General features: G+C 37.7%; 1 protein-coding gene across 6 annotated transcripts in view; it reads right to left on the bottom strand.

The window, feature by feature from the left end:
- Positions 1-19,193, bottom strand: part of LOC110839565 (kinesin-like protein KIF21A) — a 72,203-nt gene that overhangs the window by 11,613 nt on the left and 41,397 nt on the right. For all 6 annotated transcript variants that reach the window (XM_087340317.1, XM_087340313.1, XM_087340308.1 and 3 more), the window contains 7 exons: positions 10,546-10,708; positions 7,950-8,055; positions 5,590-5,773; positions 4,796-4,945; positions 4,447-4,567; positions 3,776-3,949; positions 2,968-3,167 (listed from right to left, as the gene is read on the bottom strand). In XM_087340317.1, coding sequence (XP_087196443.1) covers positions 2,968-3,167; positions 3,776-3,949; positions 4,447-4,567; positions 4,796-4,945; positions 5,590-5,773; positions 7,950-8,055; positions 10,546-10,708 — 1,098 coding nt within the window. The remainder of the gene's footprint in view (positions 1-2,967; positions 3,168-3,775; positions 3,950-4,446; positions 4,568-4,795; positions 4,946-5,589; positions 5,774-7,949; positions 8,056-10,545; positions 10,709-19,193) is intronic.

Raw genomic sequence — 19,193 nt, 5'->3', positions numbered from 1 at the left:
TGTTGAATGCAAATGGGGTTAATGATGTTAGGCAGATGTAAATACACACAGCTGAGCCAATAGTACCTGAACCTAGTTCTTTTGAGGTTGAAACTGATATTGCAAAGTTGAAAAGGTGTTAATCGCCAGGTAGTGATTAAATTCTGGCAGAAATGATTCAAGCCAGAGATAAAACATTATGTTCTGAGATCCATAAACTCCTTACTTCTATTTGGAATAAGGAAGATTTGTCTAAGCAGTGAAATGAGTCTATTATTGCACCAATTTACAAGAAGGGTGATAAAACTGATTGTAATAATTATCAAGGCATGTTACTGTTATCAACTTCATAAAAAATTGTATCTGACATCCTTATCTCAAGGTTAAGTCCACATGTAGATGAAATTATTGGAAATCATCAGTGTGAGTTTCAACATAATAGGTCAACTACTGATTCGTCAGATACTAGAGACAAAATGGGAGAACAATGAGACAGTGCATCAGCTATTTACAGACTTCACTTCAAGACAGCTGATGATTCAGTTAGAAGGGAAGTATTGTACAATATTCTCACTGAGTTGGCATACCCATGAAACCAGTTAGGCTTATTAAAATGTGTTTGAATGAAAACTACAGCAAAGTCTGTACAGGTAAACATTCGTCTGACACATTACATATTCAATATGCTCTAAAACAAGGATTCTTTATCTATACTGATGATGTAACTCTACTGGGGGATAACATAAAAACCATAAAGGAAACACAGAAGCTCTAATTGAAACTATTAAGGAGGTTGGTCCAGTAGAAAACACAGAAAAGACTAAGTATATGCTGATGTCTTGTCACCAGAACGCAGGGCAAAATCGTAACATAAAGATAGCTAACGGATCCATTGAAAACGAGGCAAAGTTCAGATACCTGGGAGTGACAGTAAGAAATCAAAATTTGATTCCTGAGGAAATTGAAGATAAATTTTGTTAATGCTTGCTACCATTCAGTTCAGAACATTATTAATTTCTTCTGCTGTCTAAAAACATAAAGATTAAAATATAGGAAACTATAATTTTGTCTGTAGTTTTGTATGGTTGTGAAACTTGGTCTCTGACACTAAGGGAGGAACATAATCTGAGGGTGTTTGAGAACAGGGTGCTGAGGAGAATATCTGGACCCAAGAGGGATGAAACACTAGGAGGCTGGAGAAAGCTGCATAATGAGGAGCTTCATAAGTTGTACTCTTTGCCAAATATAATTAGACTGATCAAGTCAAGGAGAATGAGCTGGGCAGGGCATGTAGCCTGCATGGGAGAGAAGTGGAATGCATACAGAGTTTTGAAGGGCAAACCAGAAGGAAAAGAGCCTCACCCAGACGTAGGTAGGAGGATAATATTAAAATGCATATTACAGAAACAGGATGGGGTGGTATGGACTGGATTCATCTGCCTCAGGACAGGGACCATTGGGGGGCTCTTGTGAGCACTGTAATGAACCTTTTGAGTTGCATAAAATGTTGGAAATTTATTGAGTGGCTGAATTACTGTTGGCTTCTCAGGAAGGACTCTGCTCCATGGAGAAAGTTCCGCTAAATATAACTACAGAGTTTCCAATACTGGTAACTTTGTAGCATTCATCAGATAATCACTACCAAACTAAATAAAAATATATAGACAAACTACCACATTTTGAAAGGTATTTGCAAAAAACATGATTTTATAAATTCTGTTGTTAACTTCTATTCAGAAAGCAACAAAATATCATTTCAGATACTTATACCGCAAATAAGCACATCCTGAAAATATGATATTGTACATTTAAAGTATTAAAGACTAAAACACAGTACAGGCTCTTATGTAACAGCACCATAAAGCATTAAGTAATAAATTAAAAAACGGTACCTTCATGGCCATTTATTCTTCATTACATGACCATAAAAAGCATCTTCTTTGAAACTGGAACAATCCTAATCCATTCACCTGCACATTCTTTGGGTTCTGATATTACAACAGTTTAATAACTCTATCATCTTTCCATGATAATATAATATGAATATTATAAAATCTGAAAGACTTCAGATTGGGGGAGCACTGGAGTGCTGTGATATGTATATATTAATTTATAAAATGTTTAGACTGACTACACTATCAGCATTAGTTCATTATGCTAAGAAAGTGATCAAGGAGGGAGGTGAGGAGAAAATAAATCCATCTTATTAAGCAGGAAAGCTCCTTTAAAAGGCAAGCTCTGAAAATAATTTAAATTAAGTACTTCACACATGAACTACTCAATGCATTGACACTTCACATTACCAACATATTTTTCAAAATCAGCTTCTGACCTAGGCCAATGATGTTCATTTAATGGGTGAACACATAAATACTATAAAAGAAACAATGTATTAGAAACCATATTATAACTAGTGAGGACGTTGGTCTAGAAGTAACTGCATAAAAAGTTTAGTATGTATTCATGTCTTATCATTCTGCAGAACAAAATCATAAAATCACTGGCCATATTTGACAGCACGATGTTGAAGAAAACAACATAACGAGGACTTTCAAAACGTATTTACCAAATATTCTTAGGAAAACTAATTAAATGAAAATAAGGACAGGAGATGCAGCATACGTAAAGGATGTGAGAAATGATTATAGAACTTTGGTTAAAAGTATAAGAAACACTTGGAAGATCTAGACACAGATGGGAAAGTATTAAAACCTATTTTTAAAGAACTGGGGTGGAAGGATGTGGAGTGGATTCATGTGGCTAAACATATGGATTAGTGGCAGGCTCAAGCAGACATGGCAACAAATCACAAGGTTCCATAAAATGGGGAATTTCTGGAGCAGCCAGGGGACCATTAGCATTTCGAGGAGGACTGTGCTCCATGGGGTTAATTTTAGAAATATTAGACTCAGATAATGGTACACCACTAACGAATTCATTATCTGTTAATATTTACACTTTTTTTAACAAAAGAAGGTTTCTACTTACTTAGAGGCTGTGAAGATATGTGAAGAGTTTGTTGTAATGGCATTAATAGGTGAACTATGGGCTTTCATCTCTCCCAGAAGATGACAGGAGTCTGCAGCCCACAACTTCAGAATGCCTGCACGACAGCCAGACAGAATCATCTGTCCACCAGGCATGAATGTCAAGCCACAAACCCAGTCTTTGTGAGCGTTGTTCAATGACTGCACAGACAGAACTTAATGAGATAACTACAGGCAACTTTTCACACTGCAGAAGATATTACTCAACAGGAATAAAGTACAGCAAAAGTCAAGGATGTAATTGTTCACCCCACACAGCAACTTGAAGAACTACCCTTCCATGTAAACTTGCATTTGTGTTCCACACTGTTCTATCAATTAGCCCTTTTGACCGATGGTCACAGCAGCACTGCTAAACCATTAACTTAAGAGCACAAGTTCAGCTGCCAGCACTGTAATATAGAAGTTGAAATCTGCTATTCCTGTATATTAAAAATTAACATTCTTCAACAATAAATCGTCCATTATACACAAACGTTATTAACATGTTTTGGCTTTTTACAAGCCATACTCAGGGCTCCTTTAGACTCACATTGAGCTACTCAGTTCACACATGTGAGTTACATAACCACTTACATTCTATGTTCTTTAAAATCCGTGTCTAGACCTTTTCTGTCTTATATTGTGTTCCAAGTAATTCAGCTTGACTTTAAACTATTTTTAAAACAGAATATTATATACAACAGATTAGATAAAAATATGCATAACTCAGTTATTTAATAATAAAATGGTTCATTATCCATACAGACCTGAATAAGCTCTTGTTTTGAAAGATCCCATTTCTTGATGCACATGTCTCGAGAGCCAGAGAAAAGTATGTCACCTCGGATGGCGAGAGACTGGATTCCATCATAATGAGGTGGGTTGAGATTCATCTTAGGAGTATAAACATTGCTGCTTGTTGCACGATCAACCTCAAATACCTACAAATACAACAATGGGCAACCTCCATAAACTAAGATTATTTTTTCATTCACCTTGTTTGAGACGTTAACATGGATAAAAAGTGATCAGGTACCCAGCCTGGACAGAGACATTTTCAAACAAATGAAAAGTAAATATATGTTGATCTTGCAGGTTGTCATATTTCATGCCGAAGCAGTCCATATAATATATATTATTTAAATCTTGTCCGTTTAATCACAATAAATTCTTATTAAATATTAAAATATTACAATAATTAACATTTAAAATATTAAATGATGTTCTTTATCGAAATATTCGATTTACATTAGACCATCATTTTTTCACGACATGTTTCAGTTCCTAAAAGAACTATCTTCAGGTGTATATAGATTTAAATAATATATATTTATTATATCACAATATGACGCAACTTTACCATCTCAGTCCATATAATGAAATGTAAAGCAGAACAAACATCACACCTAACACATGTGTCTGAAACTAGAATCCTCACCTTAATGTAATGATCCTTTGAGCCCGTAATGACCACATCCTCATCCTCCGACAGTTTCCCAACAGCAAGGCACATTACTGCTGCCTGGTGGCCTCCACTCAACTTACCAGTTGAATCAAACCTGCAAGAATGGAACCACAACTCTGATAACTAACTGAAAATGACAGAGCTGTACATGAACCATAAAACAGTGTACAGTTCAAGTTCCTTTTTTAATCACCCTCCACCAGACACAGAACAACAGTGATATAGAAAATTGGCACATCCACAAGGTCTCCTATTTGACATCCACAACAGCCTGATAACTACGGAGTACACAATCCACAGCACAGTGTAAACAGCAACTCACCTTCTGAGGTCCCAGACACGAACCCTGTCACCAGCAGCAGAGTAGAGAACGCTGCCATAGTGATTTAGTGCCACATCGTTGAGCTGGATCTCCCCTGCTGGGAGTGACTGAGAGGTACTTGAGCTACCAGACATTGTGAGGCCAGATGAACTGTAGAACAAGAATTTTAAGATCAGTAGTGAAGAGATGTAAGTCACAACAGACATCGCCAGAGTGTCGGATTTCTGTGACCCAAATTACACAAGACGATTAATTCGACTTCAAAAGTTTTCAGGACAGATATATATGTCATGACATCCAAATGCCCCTTCACTCCTGGCTGATACTCTGCCTTTTAACGCAAATTGTGGAAATTACACATGAAAACATCCCTAGCTTGCCTGGCAGTACACCAATAGGACAGGAAGACTGTCCCTTGTGAGCTATACAATAGACGGATATGTAGGTCCCCAATGATGAAAGCTGAGGCAGCATTCAAAATGCCAGAAATTCTCTTCCTACTGAAATGTCTGATAGCCTTCAATCATTGTGAAACATTAAAATGTTACACTGTTTTATATGAACATGGGGGGAAAAAGTTGGGGGGGGGGGGATGCCACTATTTCTGATATTTGTTAGAAAATACACAGAAATAGTTATAAAAATCAGGGAAAGTTCATAACAAAATAATTACACCACAAGACTGACATAATAATGATTAAGAAAAATGAATTCTGAACTACCTCACATGGCTTGCTGACAATTCATTAATTACTGACCCTAAGAAAAATTAAACTGTTGCAGATTGTACTCACCATAAAATCTTCACTGTCTTGACAGGATCTTCGCGAAGATCCCACACCCGTATATAAGCTGAAGAGACAGAGAAGCCAAGCCGTGTCTCTTCATTATATTTCACCACGACTACATTATTGGGATGCCCAAATACTGACTGTACCTCACGTCCAGTCTGTAAGTCCCATACTTTCACACTGCGATCTGGTAAAAGAAGACAACACATGTAAGCAACATGTTGCTAACAAGTGGGCCTCATTATGGGTGTATCAGGATCTTTGACAACTTGTCTTGCCAGGCATCAAGCCATAAACCCTTGCTTAAAGGGGGGGGGGGGGGGGGGGGGGACTGATCGAGGAATTTAAAAATCTGATGAACATACAACACTTCTTGATGTTTTCATGTGATATATACATAGCACAACCAAGAAATTCCCAGACCTGATCCAGACCCAGCCATCGTCAAAGCCTCCATCTTGAGTGTCCCGAACAGTAGACAAGAAAAGGCTGGGTGTGTCTAGGTCAGGTCTGATAATTTTCTGACTGTACCATGTATTATCAAATTATTCATTTATAACTTTAATTAGAAATATCACACTTGTGGTCAACATGACTACTATGTTTATCCACCTCACAAACATAGTATGGACTATTTTAAGTCTAACCAAAGGCAAAAAACTGTTCCAGTTTCCAATGTCTGCTCCAGTCTCATCATGTTTATATGAAAACATTATGATTTTAAACTTGACTGAAACATGATTTTACTACCAAATCTTATACACATATTTTTGAATTAGTTATCAATAACATCCATCTCTTTGAATCATTCTCTTAATCATTAATTATCTCATTAACAGTTTTGTTTCTGAAGCACTGGTTCCTCAAAAAACTCAGATTTGACCTTATGGGTTGTTACAATGAGTTGTCTCATAGACAGAAATCAACATGAAGGTTTCTGTCTTCTGGGTTGTTGCACTGTGTAGTCCAGTCGATATTAACCAACGTTTCAGAGGTCATACTGCCTCGCCCTGATGACGGAGGCAGTATGACCTCTGAAACGTTGGTTAACATCGACCGGACTACACAGCGCAACAACCGAGAAGACAGAAATCTTCATACTCATCGCCCTGATGATGGAGGCAGTATGACCTCTGAAACGTTGGTTGACATCGACCAGACTACACAGCTCAACAACCCAGAAGACAGAAATCTTCATACTCATCGCCCTGATGACGGAGGCAGTATGACCTCTGAAACGTTGGTTGACATCGACCAGACTACACAGCGCAACAACCCAGAAGACAGAAATCTTCATACTCTGATTACGGAGGCAGTATGACCTCAGAAACGTTGGTAAACATCGACCAGACTACACAGCGCAACAACCCAGAAGACAGAAATCTTCATACTCACTGCTGTGAAAACCTCAAATCTTACAGAAATCAACAATTTGCAAGCACATGCTGTCTCCATCTCCAGCCTCTTCATACCCTAAAGGAGTTGAAGAATGTTCTCTCTGAGAACAAAAAAACATTCTCTTCAACCAGTCTACATCTGTTCGGACCTAACAAGGATTGTTCCACGTTTCCATCAGCCAAAACTTCAAAGCCATAATCGCCCCCCCCCCCTCCTTCATCAAGTGACCCTGGTAGACAATTTTCTTGTGTTCCCTGGCCCGATTCCTGTACACTCCCCTCTAAAACCCAAAATAATAAAATTTATAACAAATAACTCACCACAATATGCTTCAAGTATTGGTTATAATGGAAAGTATAAAAGAGTCAGGAAATGTAAAATTCCTGTGTATACAAACTGATAATGACCTAAATCATATTGATAATGATACCTAAGGTAAGTGGGGCATGTTATGCTGTTAGATCTAGGTTGCATGTAAGCAACACTGACACACCGTCATGCTAATGACTGTAAAAAACCAAAGAAGGCATAACAATTGTCACCAAAATAATAATGGCTAACAAGGTAACCACTGCTAGCAAACAAACTCAAATGTAAATTCGGACTTCGTTAGTTCCAGCTTTGGCTACCCGATCTCAGCACCTCAATGGCTCTATTTGCCTCCGTTACAACCATTTTCATCCATTTCATCACTGATTATAGGATATTTAAAAGTATGATTCTGAGATTTTGCCAAATGGAACAACCTCAATATCAAATTTCATTCCAATCCATCCAATGGTACTCGAGTAGAAAAAACTGGACAGACAAGGGATGTACAGACACGACTAGCACATAATGCATTCTCGTCATGCACTTCATGCAAAAAATGCATAACAAGGATTAAGAGCAATCATAAATAATTACAGTGAATGACTAATAGCACACAAAAGAACTTATGAGGTTGTGATATACAAATAACTCACCTTTAGAAGCACTGAAGAGAAGGTCATCTGTGGCAAAAACAGACAGCACCGCACGTGAATGTCCTTCAGCTACATGAGTGCACTGCAAGGGTGCCTTTGCTGGAACCTGGACCACAAAAAGATTACAGTGTCTGCTGTTAGACAGTTTGTCGACTAGTCACATTGGAAAGAATAAGGAATATGCAGCACATAGCATGATACTGAGGCATGCTGACACCACAGAACACTAAACACACCAACATCACATTTGTACACATCTTACACAAAACTGAATACAAGGCGACTGCTCAAACAACCATAATTAAAATATATGTAAACTAACACCACGGAGCAGAGCTCTTCTTGAGGAGCTGATAGTACATTCACCTATTCGAAAAAAATTCTGCTTTTTATAGGACCTGGAGATTCACAGCTGTTTCCCAAAAGCCTGCCACCAGGTCCTATCCTAAGCCAGATGAATCCAATCCATACTACTGCTATGATCCATGGGCTCCCTTCAGGCTCTCCAAACCAATTTTGTGTCCATCTTAATTTCCTCCATGTATGCTATATGCCCCATCCATCTCATCCTTCACGATTTAATATTCAAGTAATATCTGATACAGAATACAAACTATGGAGCTACTCCTCATTATGCAATTTTATCCAACCTGTCACTTCATACCTCTCAGGCCCAAATATTCTCCTCAAGTGCCCTGTTTTTAAACGCCCTACCTACGTTCTTCCCTTTCTGTAGGAAATAAGATTTTGCATCCATACAAAATGACAGGAAAAATCTTAGTTTCATATATTTACATCTATGTTTCTAGACAGCAGAGAGGAAGACAAAAGATCTGAATTATATGGCAGAAAAAATACATGCTATTATTGACTTTATGACATAATACATATGCAATGCTTGAAGTATGAGAAACCCACCCACTCTAGTGCAGGATATTTTTTGTAAAGTCGACTGTATACTCAGCTTGTCAAAGAATAGCCCACTTTCTTTATGACATCCGAATGTTCATCACAGTGTTCACAAAAGCCCGCCACTGGACCCTATCCTGAGTCAGCTGCATCCAGTTTGCTCCATCGATCCCCATCTCCCTAAGATCCATTTTAATGTCCTCCCACGTACGCCTAGGTCTTCCCAGCAGTCTCCTCCCTTCAGGCTTCCCAACCAATACCTTCTAACACCCGTCACTTCCCCCATGCATGTCGCATGTCCCACCCACCTCATCCCCCTCAATTTAATCGCTTTGACAATATAAGGTGAGGGGCACAGGCCGTGAAGCTCGTCGTTATGCAATTTTCTGTTTCCATTTTTCCAGAACCTTGGAACAATGATTGCAGATTTCCTTTGGACATCATCCAGTCTTTATAAAATACATATGAAGTTCTGATGATGATACCACTCTTGGCTGTGATGCCGTGTAAGCTCGTGGGTTGTTACCAACATTTCAGAGAAACATACTGCCTCTGGTCCTGAATATGGAGGCGGCATGTATCTCACAAATGCTGGCATCAACCTACAAGTCCAGATGGGGCCATAGCCTAGAAGAACAAAACTGTCATATTCACTGCCGCAGTCAACTGCAAATGGTGAAAGTAATCATGATGAAAATTTCAAGTACTCAGGCATATTTTCTATAATGAGAAACTGAGAAAAGAAGAAATTAGTAACACAATTAGATGAGGCAAAGTTATCTTATGTTCAAATCAAGTATGGCATGATTCACACACATACAACAACACAAAGACAATCAGACCTGCTATGGTGAAGACAACTGCAGGTCATGGCTGTGAGGTTGAACTATGAAAAAGGAGGAACAAATAAATTATGTGCAATTTAAATGTAATATTGTGAAAAAGTGCAAAACTATCAAGAACGTACAGAACATGAAATAAGATGACAAATGGATCATGAAAAAATAATAACAGACTGAAAAGAAAAGGAATGAACTGGTATGAACGTGCGACATAAACGAAGGAAGATGGATGAGTGAAATATGTAATCAGAGAGGAAGGTGACCAAGGAAGATGTGGAAGAAGGAATTCTGCAAGTCTTTACCAGTAAAGGAATGGAATCAGCTGATGTACACGACTAACAAAAGTGACGTCTAAGAACAAACGAGCAAACACCTGTAAAGAGCTGACTACCATAACCACTACTATTGTGAAACAACTGCGCTCTTAATTTATTTTAAAGAGGAAATTACGATTGTGAAACTGGACAGCATAATTTCAATATAGTATATTTTTATATACTTCAACTGTGCAATTAATTAGATGGTAACAATGATCCAAAACAGCCTTTGCTTTCCATTTCCAACCTTACAATGACAGGACATAACTGAATAAAACTGTCCACTTTTGTGCCATAGTTTGTAATTTTGTGCTACAGGTACAGACCAGTCTAGCCTACTGCTAAATAATAATAAACTTTTGTTTGAGACAAAATTAGCATTATATTTTTATCACTATGAGATAACAAAATATTGCAGTTATCTGGTTAGTGCATATTACATGGTTCAAACTCAAAGAAAGTGAAAGTACTGAGGCATTGCAAAACTTGAAACTTGCCAGCACAAATCTGTTTTTTTTTCTGTCTCACCTTCCCTGTGTAAACTGTGATGATGCCACGGCCAATCTGTTGCTCGCTTCCTCCAGTGGTGCCAGAAGTAAGGCGGGAGAAGACATTCTCCTCGCGGCTGTTGAGGCGTCGGTAGGCAGGTGGGGAGGAAGGGGGACTTCCACTGCCATCAAGACCCTGCTCCCTGATGTTAATGGGGAAGGGAGGGTCAGTGGGTTAGTACCAGCAGCAGTTAGATGGCACTGTTATCAATAGCCACTACAGCACAAGGGTCACAGAGGCCTCAAGACCATGCAACACAGGGTCAGGCGGTGTTCAACTGTGACAAACCACAACAGCTGTCCTGCTCTGATTGCCTATTAGCAGCACAAAGATTATATACAGCTGTATCAAATGCAGAAGTTATGCAACATAAACCAAAATGAGATGATTATATATGATGAATCACTACAGAGAAAGCAATTGCAGTATATTTCAAGGTAATATTTCTATATTCACCTGAAAAGGACGGGTAAAAATAATTAGTCTCAGAGACAGTAATGTTTGTGCTCCTCAGGTCCTAACAAAAATACAAGTTAGATATGTCACTGCTGAGCTAATCTGCTGGATGCAAGGTATATGTTATGTAATAACACTGTTTCGTCTGCATAGGTTATATTCATAATGAATGGTGAATATGCAGGGATCCATGTGATATGTGCGGTCTCTGTGAAAATGCTATTGTGGAATTAGCCTGGAGAGACTGTGAAAATTAACAATCATCAGTCTGAGCAGGTTGTAGTCCAGTTAAATTTTAGTTTAGGTTCCTCAGAAGCACAAGTCCAGAGCATTACTGATATAATAATGTACTAGGTCTAGAGTACAGAACAAAGTAACAGGCCAGTAACGTAACAGTTGTCACATGTGAATGAATATTAATTAACAACATAAATTTCATGGTATGGAGTCATGACATATAAAAATTATGTTTTTGGCTTATTCAATTTTACTTTCAAATGCTGAGATTTTAGAGCACTGAGTGATAGGACAACTATTAGATAATGAACTGGAGAGAATGTGAGAGCAGTCATGGCACCAGAATTTGCATTAAGGGGCTGAAAAAAACCATGAAATATCAAGTCAGAATACCTGGTTTCTGTGCTGATATTTGAACAAGTATGAAGCAAGCAACACATCTCGTATTTGTAAAAGGGAATGAATAAGCAGTAAAACATTCTTTTGAGACACAACAAAGTGGACAGTACAAAACCCCAACTTCATGTGGTACAAACCACATTCAGAAATGCAGCAATGGTAACTAAATCATAGCGGTACAGAGTGTATACAAATTATCTTTACATCTTTACTCGTGAATAAAATATTTATGAAAGGACACAGAGGGTCATCTGTGACAGAAACTCTCAAAGTTTCACCTACTCCCTGGTACATGGTAGCATCCCTTGTCTTCCGCTGCAGTGCAGCTGTCTTTATGAATCAGGTTGGTCGCCATGAACCCACAGGATAAGGCTGAGTAATTTAATACCACAACGAAATTTTGGAAAACCTGCTGATCATAAGCAAGAAAATATAAACAAACATTATACTTCAATGCATAATTCACATAAGAGGGCACATATTCAGGACCTCTGTTTACTTATTTATTCCTCTTTTATTTAACAACACTGTTTCAATTGCAGATGTAAAACAGTGTGAGAGGTGGGAAGATAATCATGAATGATGGGTACGTGAGGATTTGGAAGGAAACAGTTGTAGCCTATTTTGAAGTGCCTGAAAATGCTCAGGAAAAACTGGTAACCCAGCTGAAACTTGAACCATTTATCTCTACAGCATTACTACACCAATGTACTCAGATCAGGACCGCTGTTGTCATGAAAACTATACTACTGGTTCATCATCCATGCCTACAGAGGGCAGACATCACACTCTGAAACAAACTTGACAGGTGCTGTATGCACAACAACAATCGAAAGGATGATTAAAACTGACTTATCATTTGCATTAAATATTTTGTACCAAAAGGGGGTATGAAGCAAATGTTTGAATTTGAGCACTGACAGTTTGGATTATGAGGCATGTATTTATCAGAACGTACTTATTTAAAGCATCCTAAACACTGAATTAACTTTAAAGCCAAAATAATTAAAATAAAATTCAGTATTATGTTCTGATAAATATAATTGGATACCACATTCCAGATAATATAATGAATAAAACATAATACCATCAAATGGATCAAGAACACAATTTATAAATATACTAGCAGGAAATGAATTAAGGCAGATGGCAAGTGCAAAGTAATGCATATGATCTAATCATCTTTCATGCCTACTTCCACTTTTACTTATGCTATGTTTTTATAATTATGGAAATGTGTTTCCATAAAAGTATGAATACAGGAGAAGTAAGTGATTTTCTTTTCTTCTTCCAAAAACTGTGTATATATTAATTGTTTTTTGGAAGACTAGATTCAGTCCAGTAGTTTCATAACAAATGCATAGGCCTGGGTCAAATAATGAGCTATTTTCAGTAGTAATTCTGACTTTAACAATATTTAAACTATTTAAATTAGGCCAGCAAATAAAAAAACTGTTCTGTACATTTTTGAATAGTTTGAAAATCACGTCTTCTTTTGATATCAGAAGATACTAAAAATAAACTGCAACATATTTTATATTTACACATTAATGGACTGAAATTTTCATCAATAATATAATGTAATATCTGCAAATCACAATAGAAATGTAGGGATTTATTGGACAGGCATCATATAGATAATAACAAGGCACAATGATTTCTTTCATTGCAATAAAGACGCAAAGTATTCTGACAAAAATATTAAGAATCACATTCTTGTCAATGAAGCTTCATAAAAATAAATTTAATAACAATTACTCCACCTTTGAACACATTTTGTGAGAGATTTCTATTGTACATATTTTAATTTGTCTAAAGGAGGATGATGGTGCGACACCATTGCGTACAGCCAGAAATACAGGTATCCCTCGATTTACGCTGGGGATGCATTCCTGGACGAACCGGCATAAACGGAATCAGTGTAAATTGAAACTCTTTTAATAATGTAAATCAATGGGAAGTCCATGGCATGCGTTCCCAGCACCCAAACATTGACGAGTAATATAATGGCATTACATTTAAAGCTCTGAAATAACGTAAATAAAAATAAAGGGAATTTAAAAAATATATTTTATACACTTACAATCGGCAATTCGTTGGTCCCCTCGATTGACTGCGATTCTTTCATGTGATTGATGCATACAGTCATCTCTGCTGTTATGCGATAGTTTCATTCATGTAAGACGCCAACCTACAGAAAATGGCGTAGTAAAAATAACCCCGGTACCTCCGCAGAGATTAAATTAGTCCTTCGCATATGCAAAAGTTTGCATTTCACAAACAGCTTTTCCGATTCATCGATCTCATTGGAGCAAATTCACGTTAATGAAACATACGTAATTGCAGAGATGACTGTATTTATAATTTTTATTCAAAATCAGCGATGTAAGAATTACGATTTAGTTTAAGAATCAGTACGAGATACATTGTAAAACGTTATAAATAATAGTAAATTTTTTTTCTCACTTTTTGACTTGCTGGTTTCAAAATCGGCGCAAATTGAACTGGCGAAAATCGAGGGCTACCTGTATGCTGTGGATTTGTAAATGAATATGCATATATCTGTAATCACATGCAAGTAATCCCCTCTTGACATCATGTCCAAAACCAGATAAATATAATTCTTTTACAGTAAGAGGAATGATGACTTTCAACCAATAACACAATTTCTTAGTTCTCAATTCTGAAAGTTTTTGTTTCATCTACGAATTTAAAACTGTGGATTACTCATCCTCATCTATCTTATAGCTGAGCAAAAAGAACGTATATTTCAGGTGATACTGAGACCTGAACATTTAAAATATTGAAATACCATAAAAATTAAAATACTGTAGTACAGCTTCCTGGTGTGTTATTAATTCATTAGATTCATATTATGATACAGTCACAATTTTCACTATTGTGCAATGTCTGCCATGTTATTTAGACCATTGTTTGGCCAACTTTGTCCACTCAAAGAACACCTTAATTTGTGAAAGACTCATGATAGCATACCACATAATTTTGCTTTATATAAAGGGGGTTCAAAACGATGAATGACAATAAGTATAGTATCTACATACAAATCATTGCCCTTTAAGAATGGAGGCACATGAAAAATTAAACATAATACATAGTGAATAAAACTATTAATGATAAACCAGTGTGTGTATGTGTACGCATGCTGCATGTATGGGTGAATTACGAATTATCATTATGAAACTATAACATGCAAATGTAAAGTTTCTTCTGAAAACATACAGCATATCTGAAACCTAGAGGTGGCACACCAGTTGCAGCCCACATAGGTATAAACTACATGATTTTCCTATCGTCATCAGATCCATTTCTTGTGATACACTTAAAATACACTAATAAAAACAGAGACCTGCAACATCAGATTCACATTTGTATGTATTGCATGATTTTAATACGTAATGTTCCGACATGAACAAATGTGTCCTCAGTTTAAAACTGTTACTTGGTCAAACCCAGAATTAACAACTGAAATCTTAAAATTCTGGAACATAAAATGGACAGGTAATTCGAAACGGACTCAGTCCTCTCCACGTAAAACAGTTTTAAATCAGAAGATTAGATTGATTTTTTTAATCATAATATTAAGAATTAAGTACCAAAAGTGAGTGTGGAGTAGGGGCTTCCAATCTGTGGTTTATGAATGACTGCCAGACTGTGAATTAATTAATGCCAGTTTTCCAATTCCAGTTAGCAATATAAATAACATGTAAAAATTTTACACTTATGAATATAATCTAAGATACTAATGTATGATCTGAAGCTTTCACGGTGATTAAGTATAATGAATTCTTCTCAGGTTATCGGCCATGATACAGCTAATAGCCCGAGAAGAATTCATTAGATACCAACATTAATAAAAGTTTTGCCACTTACGGGTATTGAATATAAGAGAATGTATCTTATCGTACCCAGAAAAATGACTATTTTACAGCAATGAACCTCATTAATTCCCTCTTAGAAACCAAACAGTTTGAACTGAACTTGGGGTGGGGGGGGGGGTTGTGTGTGGAGAAAACGAACCAAAAAAAACACACACACACAGAACTCTCACTAGGTAAGCCACGAGGCATTAATTTTTGTACTGTCTGTGAACATGTTTAGATGTACTAATAATTATTAGAAAGGTACATTATTACTTGTAGACTTAATTAAAGAAGTGTGGGTGAACTACACAATCACGTGAGTGAGTTGAGGGGTAAAAAATTTTTTGTGTTCTGCATCCTGCATCTTATTACACGAGCGAAAAATATGAACACACTGAGTTTTCTGATGAATACTAGCACAGACTTGTAAATGTCATATGGCACTGTTTCTTTCTAAGGCTGTTACCAATCACACAGGTTTCACGTTCCCAGTCTACTGCACAATGTAAGACAGTTCATGAACGAAAAAGGTCGCCAGCCTCGACTGTAGACAAAAACAAAGTTCAACTTTCAAAGTCTCATGAACAAGGTAATAAACTGACAGGTTCCATGAAGAGCAGGCAATTTTTTGACTAGCTGAGGGACTACTAGCTTCTAAAAGACTCTGCTCTGCAGTGTTTGTAAAATTCAACCTAACCTAACCTTTCTTTCTCTCCCTTCCCCTGTCAGATGATGCATAACGCAACGCAACTCATGATTCTGTCTACTGCATGACTAGTTTAAGTGGATGCAACCAGGAAAATGTTCTTATTGTGAAGAATGTATAAAACTATACAATTCTCAGTTATTTACTCTTCACAAAGGCATGAGCAATGCTGACCACTTACAAACACCGACTGTTAGGTCATTAATACAAACACACACCACTCAAACTATATTTGGAAATGTTACAGATACATAGAAACAGTGGAGAGGGGAGGGGAGGGGTGAGGTGGCACAAAGAGGGCTGTTGAGGAGAAGCACCATTGGGCATGATTGTGGAGCCCACAGGATCTCTTATGGCATCTTCCTCTTTGCAAGCCTGACAGAAACAAGGACACAGAGCAAAGAACATTAAAAAAGGAAGTACAGAATGGCAACAATTTATAAGGCTGATTAAAAACAATAAAACATACTTCAGGAAACAATACCCAGCATTAATAAAACTCACAAAATTAGGAAGTAGTGCAGGGGGGGGGGAGGGGGGAGGGAACAATCATAATTTTGGTACTCGTAAGACAACTGACAATGATGGAATTCTTTACATGTTTTGCAACAATAAACAATGTTATGCAAATAAACAATCAAAACCATGTACATAAAATCAAACAACAACACACTAATCATTAATTCCAGTATGATAATGCAACTGGAAATATATTCTATCTTAGGCCCACTTGGTAACATCAAGTATATGTTCACCTCAGACCGGTTGTTATACTGAATACTGGCAAACAATTAAAGTGCGCGCAGTATAAATCTATCCAGAGAAGGAAACTGAGATCTCTACACTTTACAGGAAAATGCTGATCTTATGCTCCCACCAGTAGCAGACAAAGGCAGTGCCACAGTCATCCTTAACACCAATGGACACACGTGGTAATCAATGCTCTTCTGGAAGAACCAGCACAAACAAAATTGGCCATTGACCAGAAAAATGTGAATTTTATCAACAAGTCCTCACTTACTGAACAGGTCACCAAACAATTGTGACGTCTAATAAGCCAGCATTTTGACATGGGAGCTCCCATCACATACTGCCTGATCTATTTATTTACTTTCTTCAATGGCCAGTTCCACAAACAAATGGATAGATTAGCCATGGGTTCGTTGCTGTCTTCCGGCGACTGCCAACTTCTTCATGGAGGATTCTGAGGAAAGGGCACTCAACAGAGAAGTCTACAAGCCCCAATGCTGGCTCATTTGCGATGTCGCCGTACAGACCGGAAGCATGTGGTGACTTCTTCGACTATCCTGACAGCATTTACAGCAACACCAGATCAGCATGTATACTGAGAAAGATGGCAACCTACCCTGCCCAGATAATTATATCTACAAGAGGCCCTGTAGCTCTTTGGATCAAAATGTTTTAAGGAACATTACTAAAGACAGGCTGCACCACCATCCTGCTAACAACCATTCTTTGCTGGTACAGACAGCAAGAGCCAAATGAATAGGATCACGCTCCCTATCCGCCTCAGAAACTCAGATCACTCGGAGAGAATCGTTCTTCGATGGCCTTCTTGCCCTTCACTGAGACCACCTATACAAATGCACCAAGAAAAATCTAATTTTCTCAATCCTATAAAAGATTTCCTAGCTCTTAAAAAACTGGGTGCTTATAGTATTTGCTGTGAGTGTGGGAAGATTTACACTGGACAAATTAACCATTCTGCTGAAACCAAGGTCAAGGAGCAACATCGCCACATGTGGCTTTACCATCTGGTGAAGTCAATAACAACTGAACACAGCACCAACATGGGCCACCATATCCTATGAAATCATACCAGTTTCCTGCCCAAAACATTCAGACACGTGATGACGATCACCATGGAACTGACACGAGGTTGAGCTCTATCCTAACATCAACAGAGGTGATGGTTTCTTCTTCTGCAGGTCATGGAATCCATGTGACAAAAGTGATCACACGTATGGCACAGAAATCTACGTAGGGAAGGAGAGGGCACGAGTGGCTGGGGATATAATAACAACAACACATGCTACAGCAAAGAGCTTGGAGAAAAAAGTACAAGGACATGGGCACAGGCTGTACACACTTTTTTCCCATCTACTGGTAATAACTATAGTGAACAGCTTCCTCCTGAAGTAATGTGGTGCCAAAAGGACACAGAAATTTCTGACTTGCCCTCATGCAAATGCTGTGAGTTTACCTCATCCCCATTCACACACCAGCTGGTGAGGAGAGAGAAATGTTACTTGATTTGAGGTAAATTTCAGCAACTGTTTGGCCAATTCATTCATGCAGTGAGCTGTTGGACCTGTTCCACACAAGGGATACAAAACAGAGTGCAAGTAAAATGGAAGGAGCATGATGTGCAGCCGTAGAGTGGCGAGTGCTTCACAGTGTACCACAAAAAACACAATATGTGACATATGAGGAATTCTAGTAAATTCTGAAGCCACAAGAAATCACCAAACAGGTATGTAAAAGAACATTTCATTTATTCTGCACTGCGATCTGCTGACTGAAAAACATCAGAACCGAAATACACAAAGCCCAGCACATGAATCTCTCATAGGATGGGGTATTAGGATTTAAAAGCCCTGCATATGGGTTTCATGTAAGTTAAAGGTTAAGTATATATGATATGTCAGAGAGAGAGAGAGAGAGAGAGAGAGAGAGAGAGAGAGAGAGCACAAGTGAAATTGTGCAAATCCAAATGTATGTGCTAGTATTCAGCTGTGCCAAGATGTTCATTTCCTTCAAGTTCCTTCACAAAAAAATGTAATTTTAAAATATCAAATCCAGGTATGTTGAATTTCATGGATGACAGCCACACGGAAAACTACTTATTATTCGGTATTTTAATTATTATAGCATGAGATTTCAATTTTTACACATGTATTACAAATAGTTATTGGTTAAAAACACCG

The sequence above is a fragment of the Zootermopsis nevadensis genome, unplaced genomic scaffold, assembly GCF_977971745.1.
Source record: "Zootermopsis nevadensis isolate Lab colony 2312 unplaced genomic scaffold, Znev_1.0 Znev_ptg000003l, whole genome shotgun sequence".
Taxonomy (NCBI): domain Eukaryota; kingdom Metazoa; phylum Arthropoda; class Insecta; order Blattodea; family Termopsidae; genus Zootermopsis; species Zootermopsis nevadensis.
Note: the sequence above shows the minus strand (reverse complement) of the source record. Positions and strands in the feature narration are given on the sequence as shown.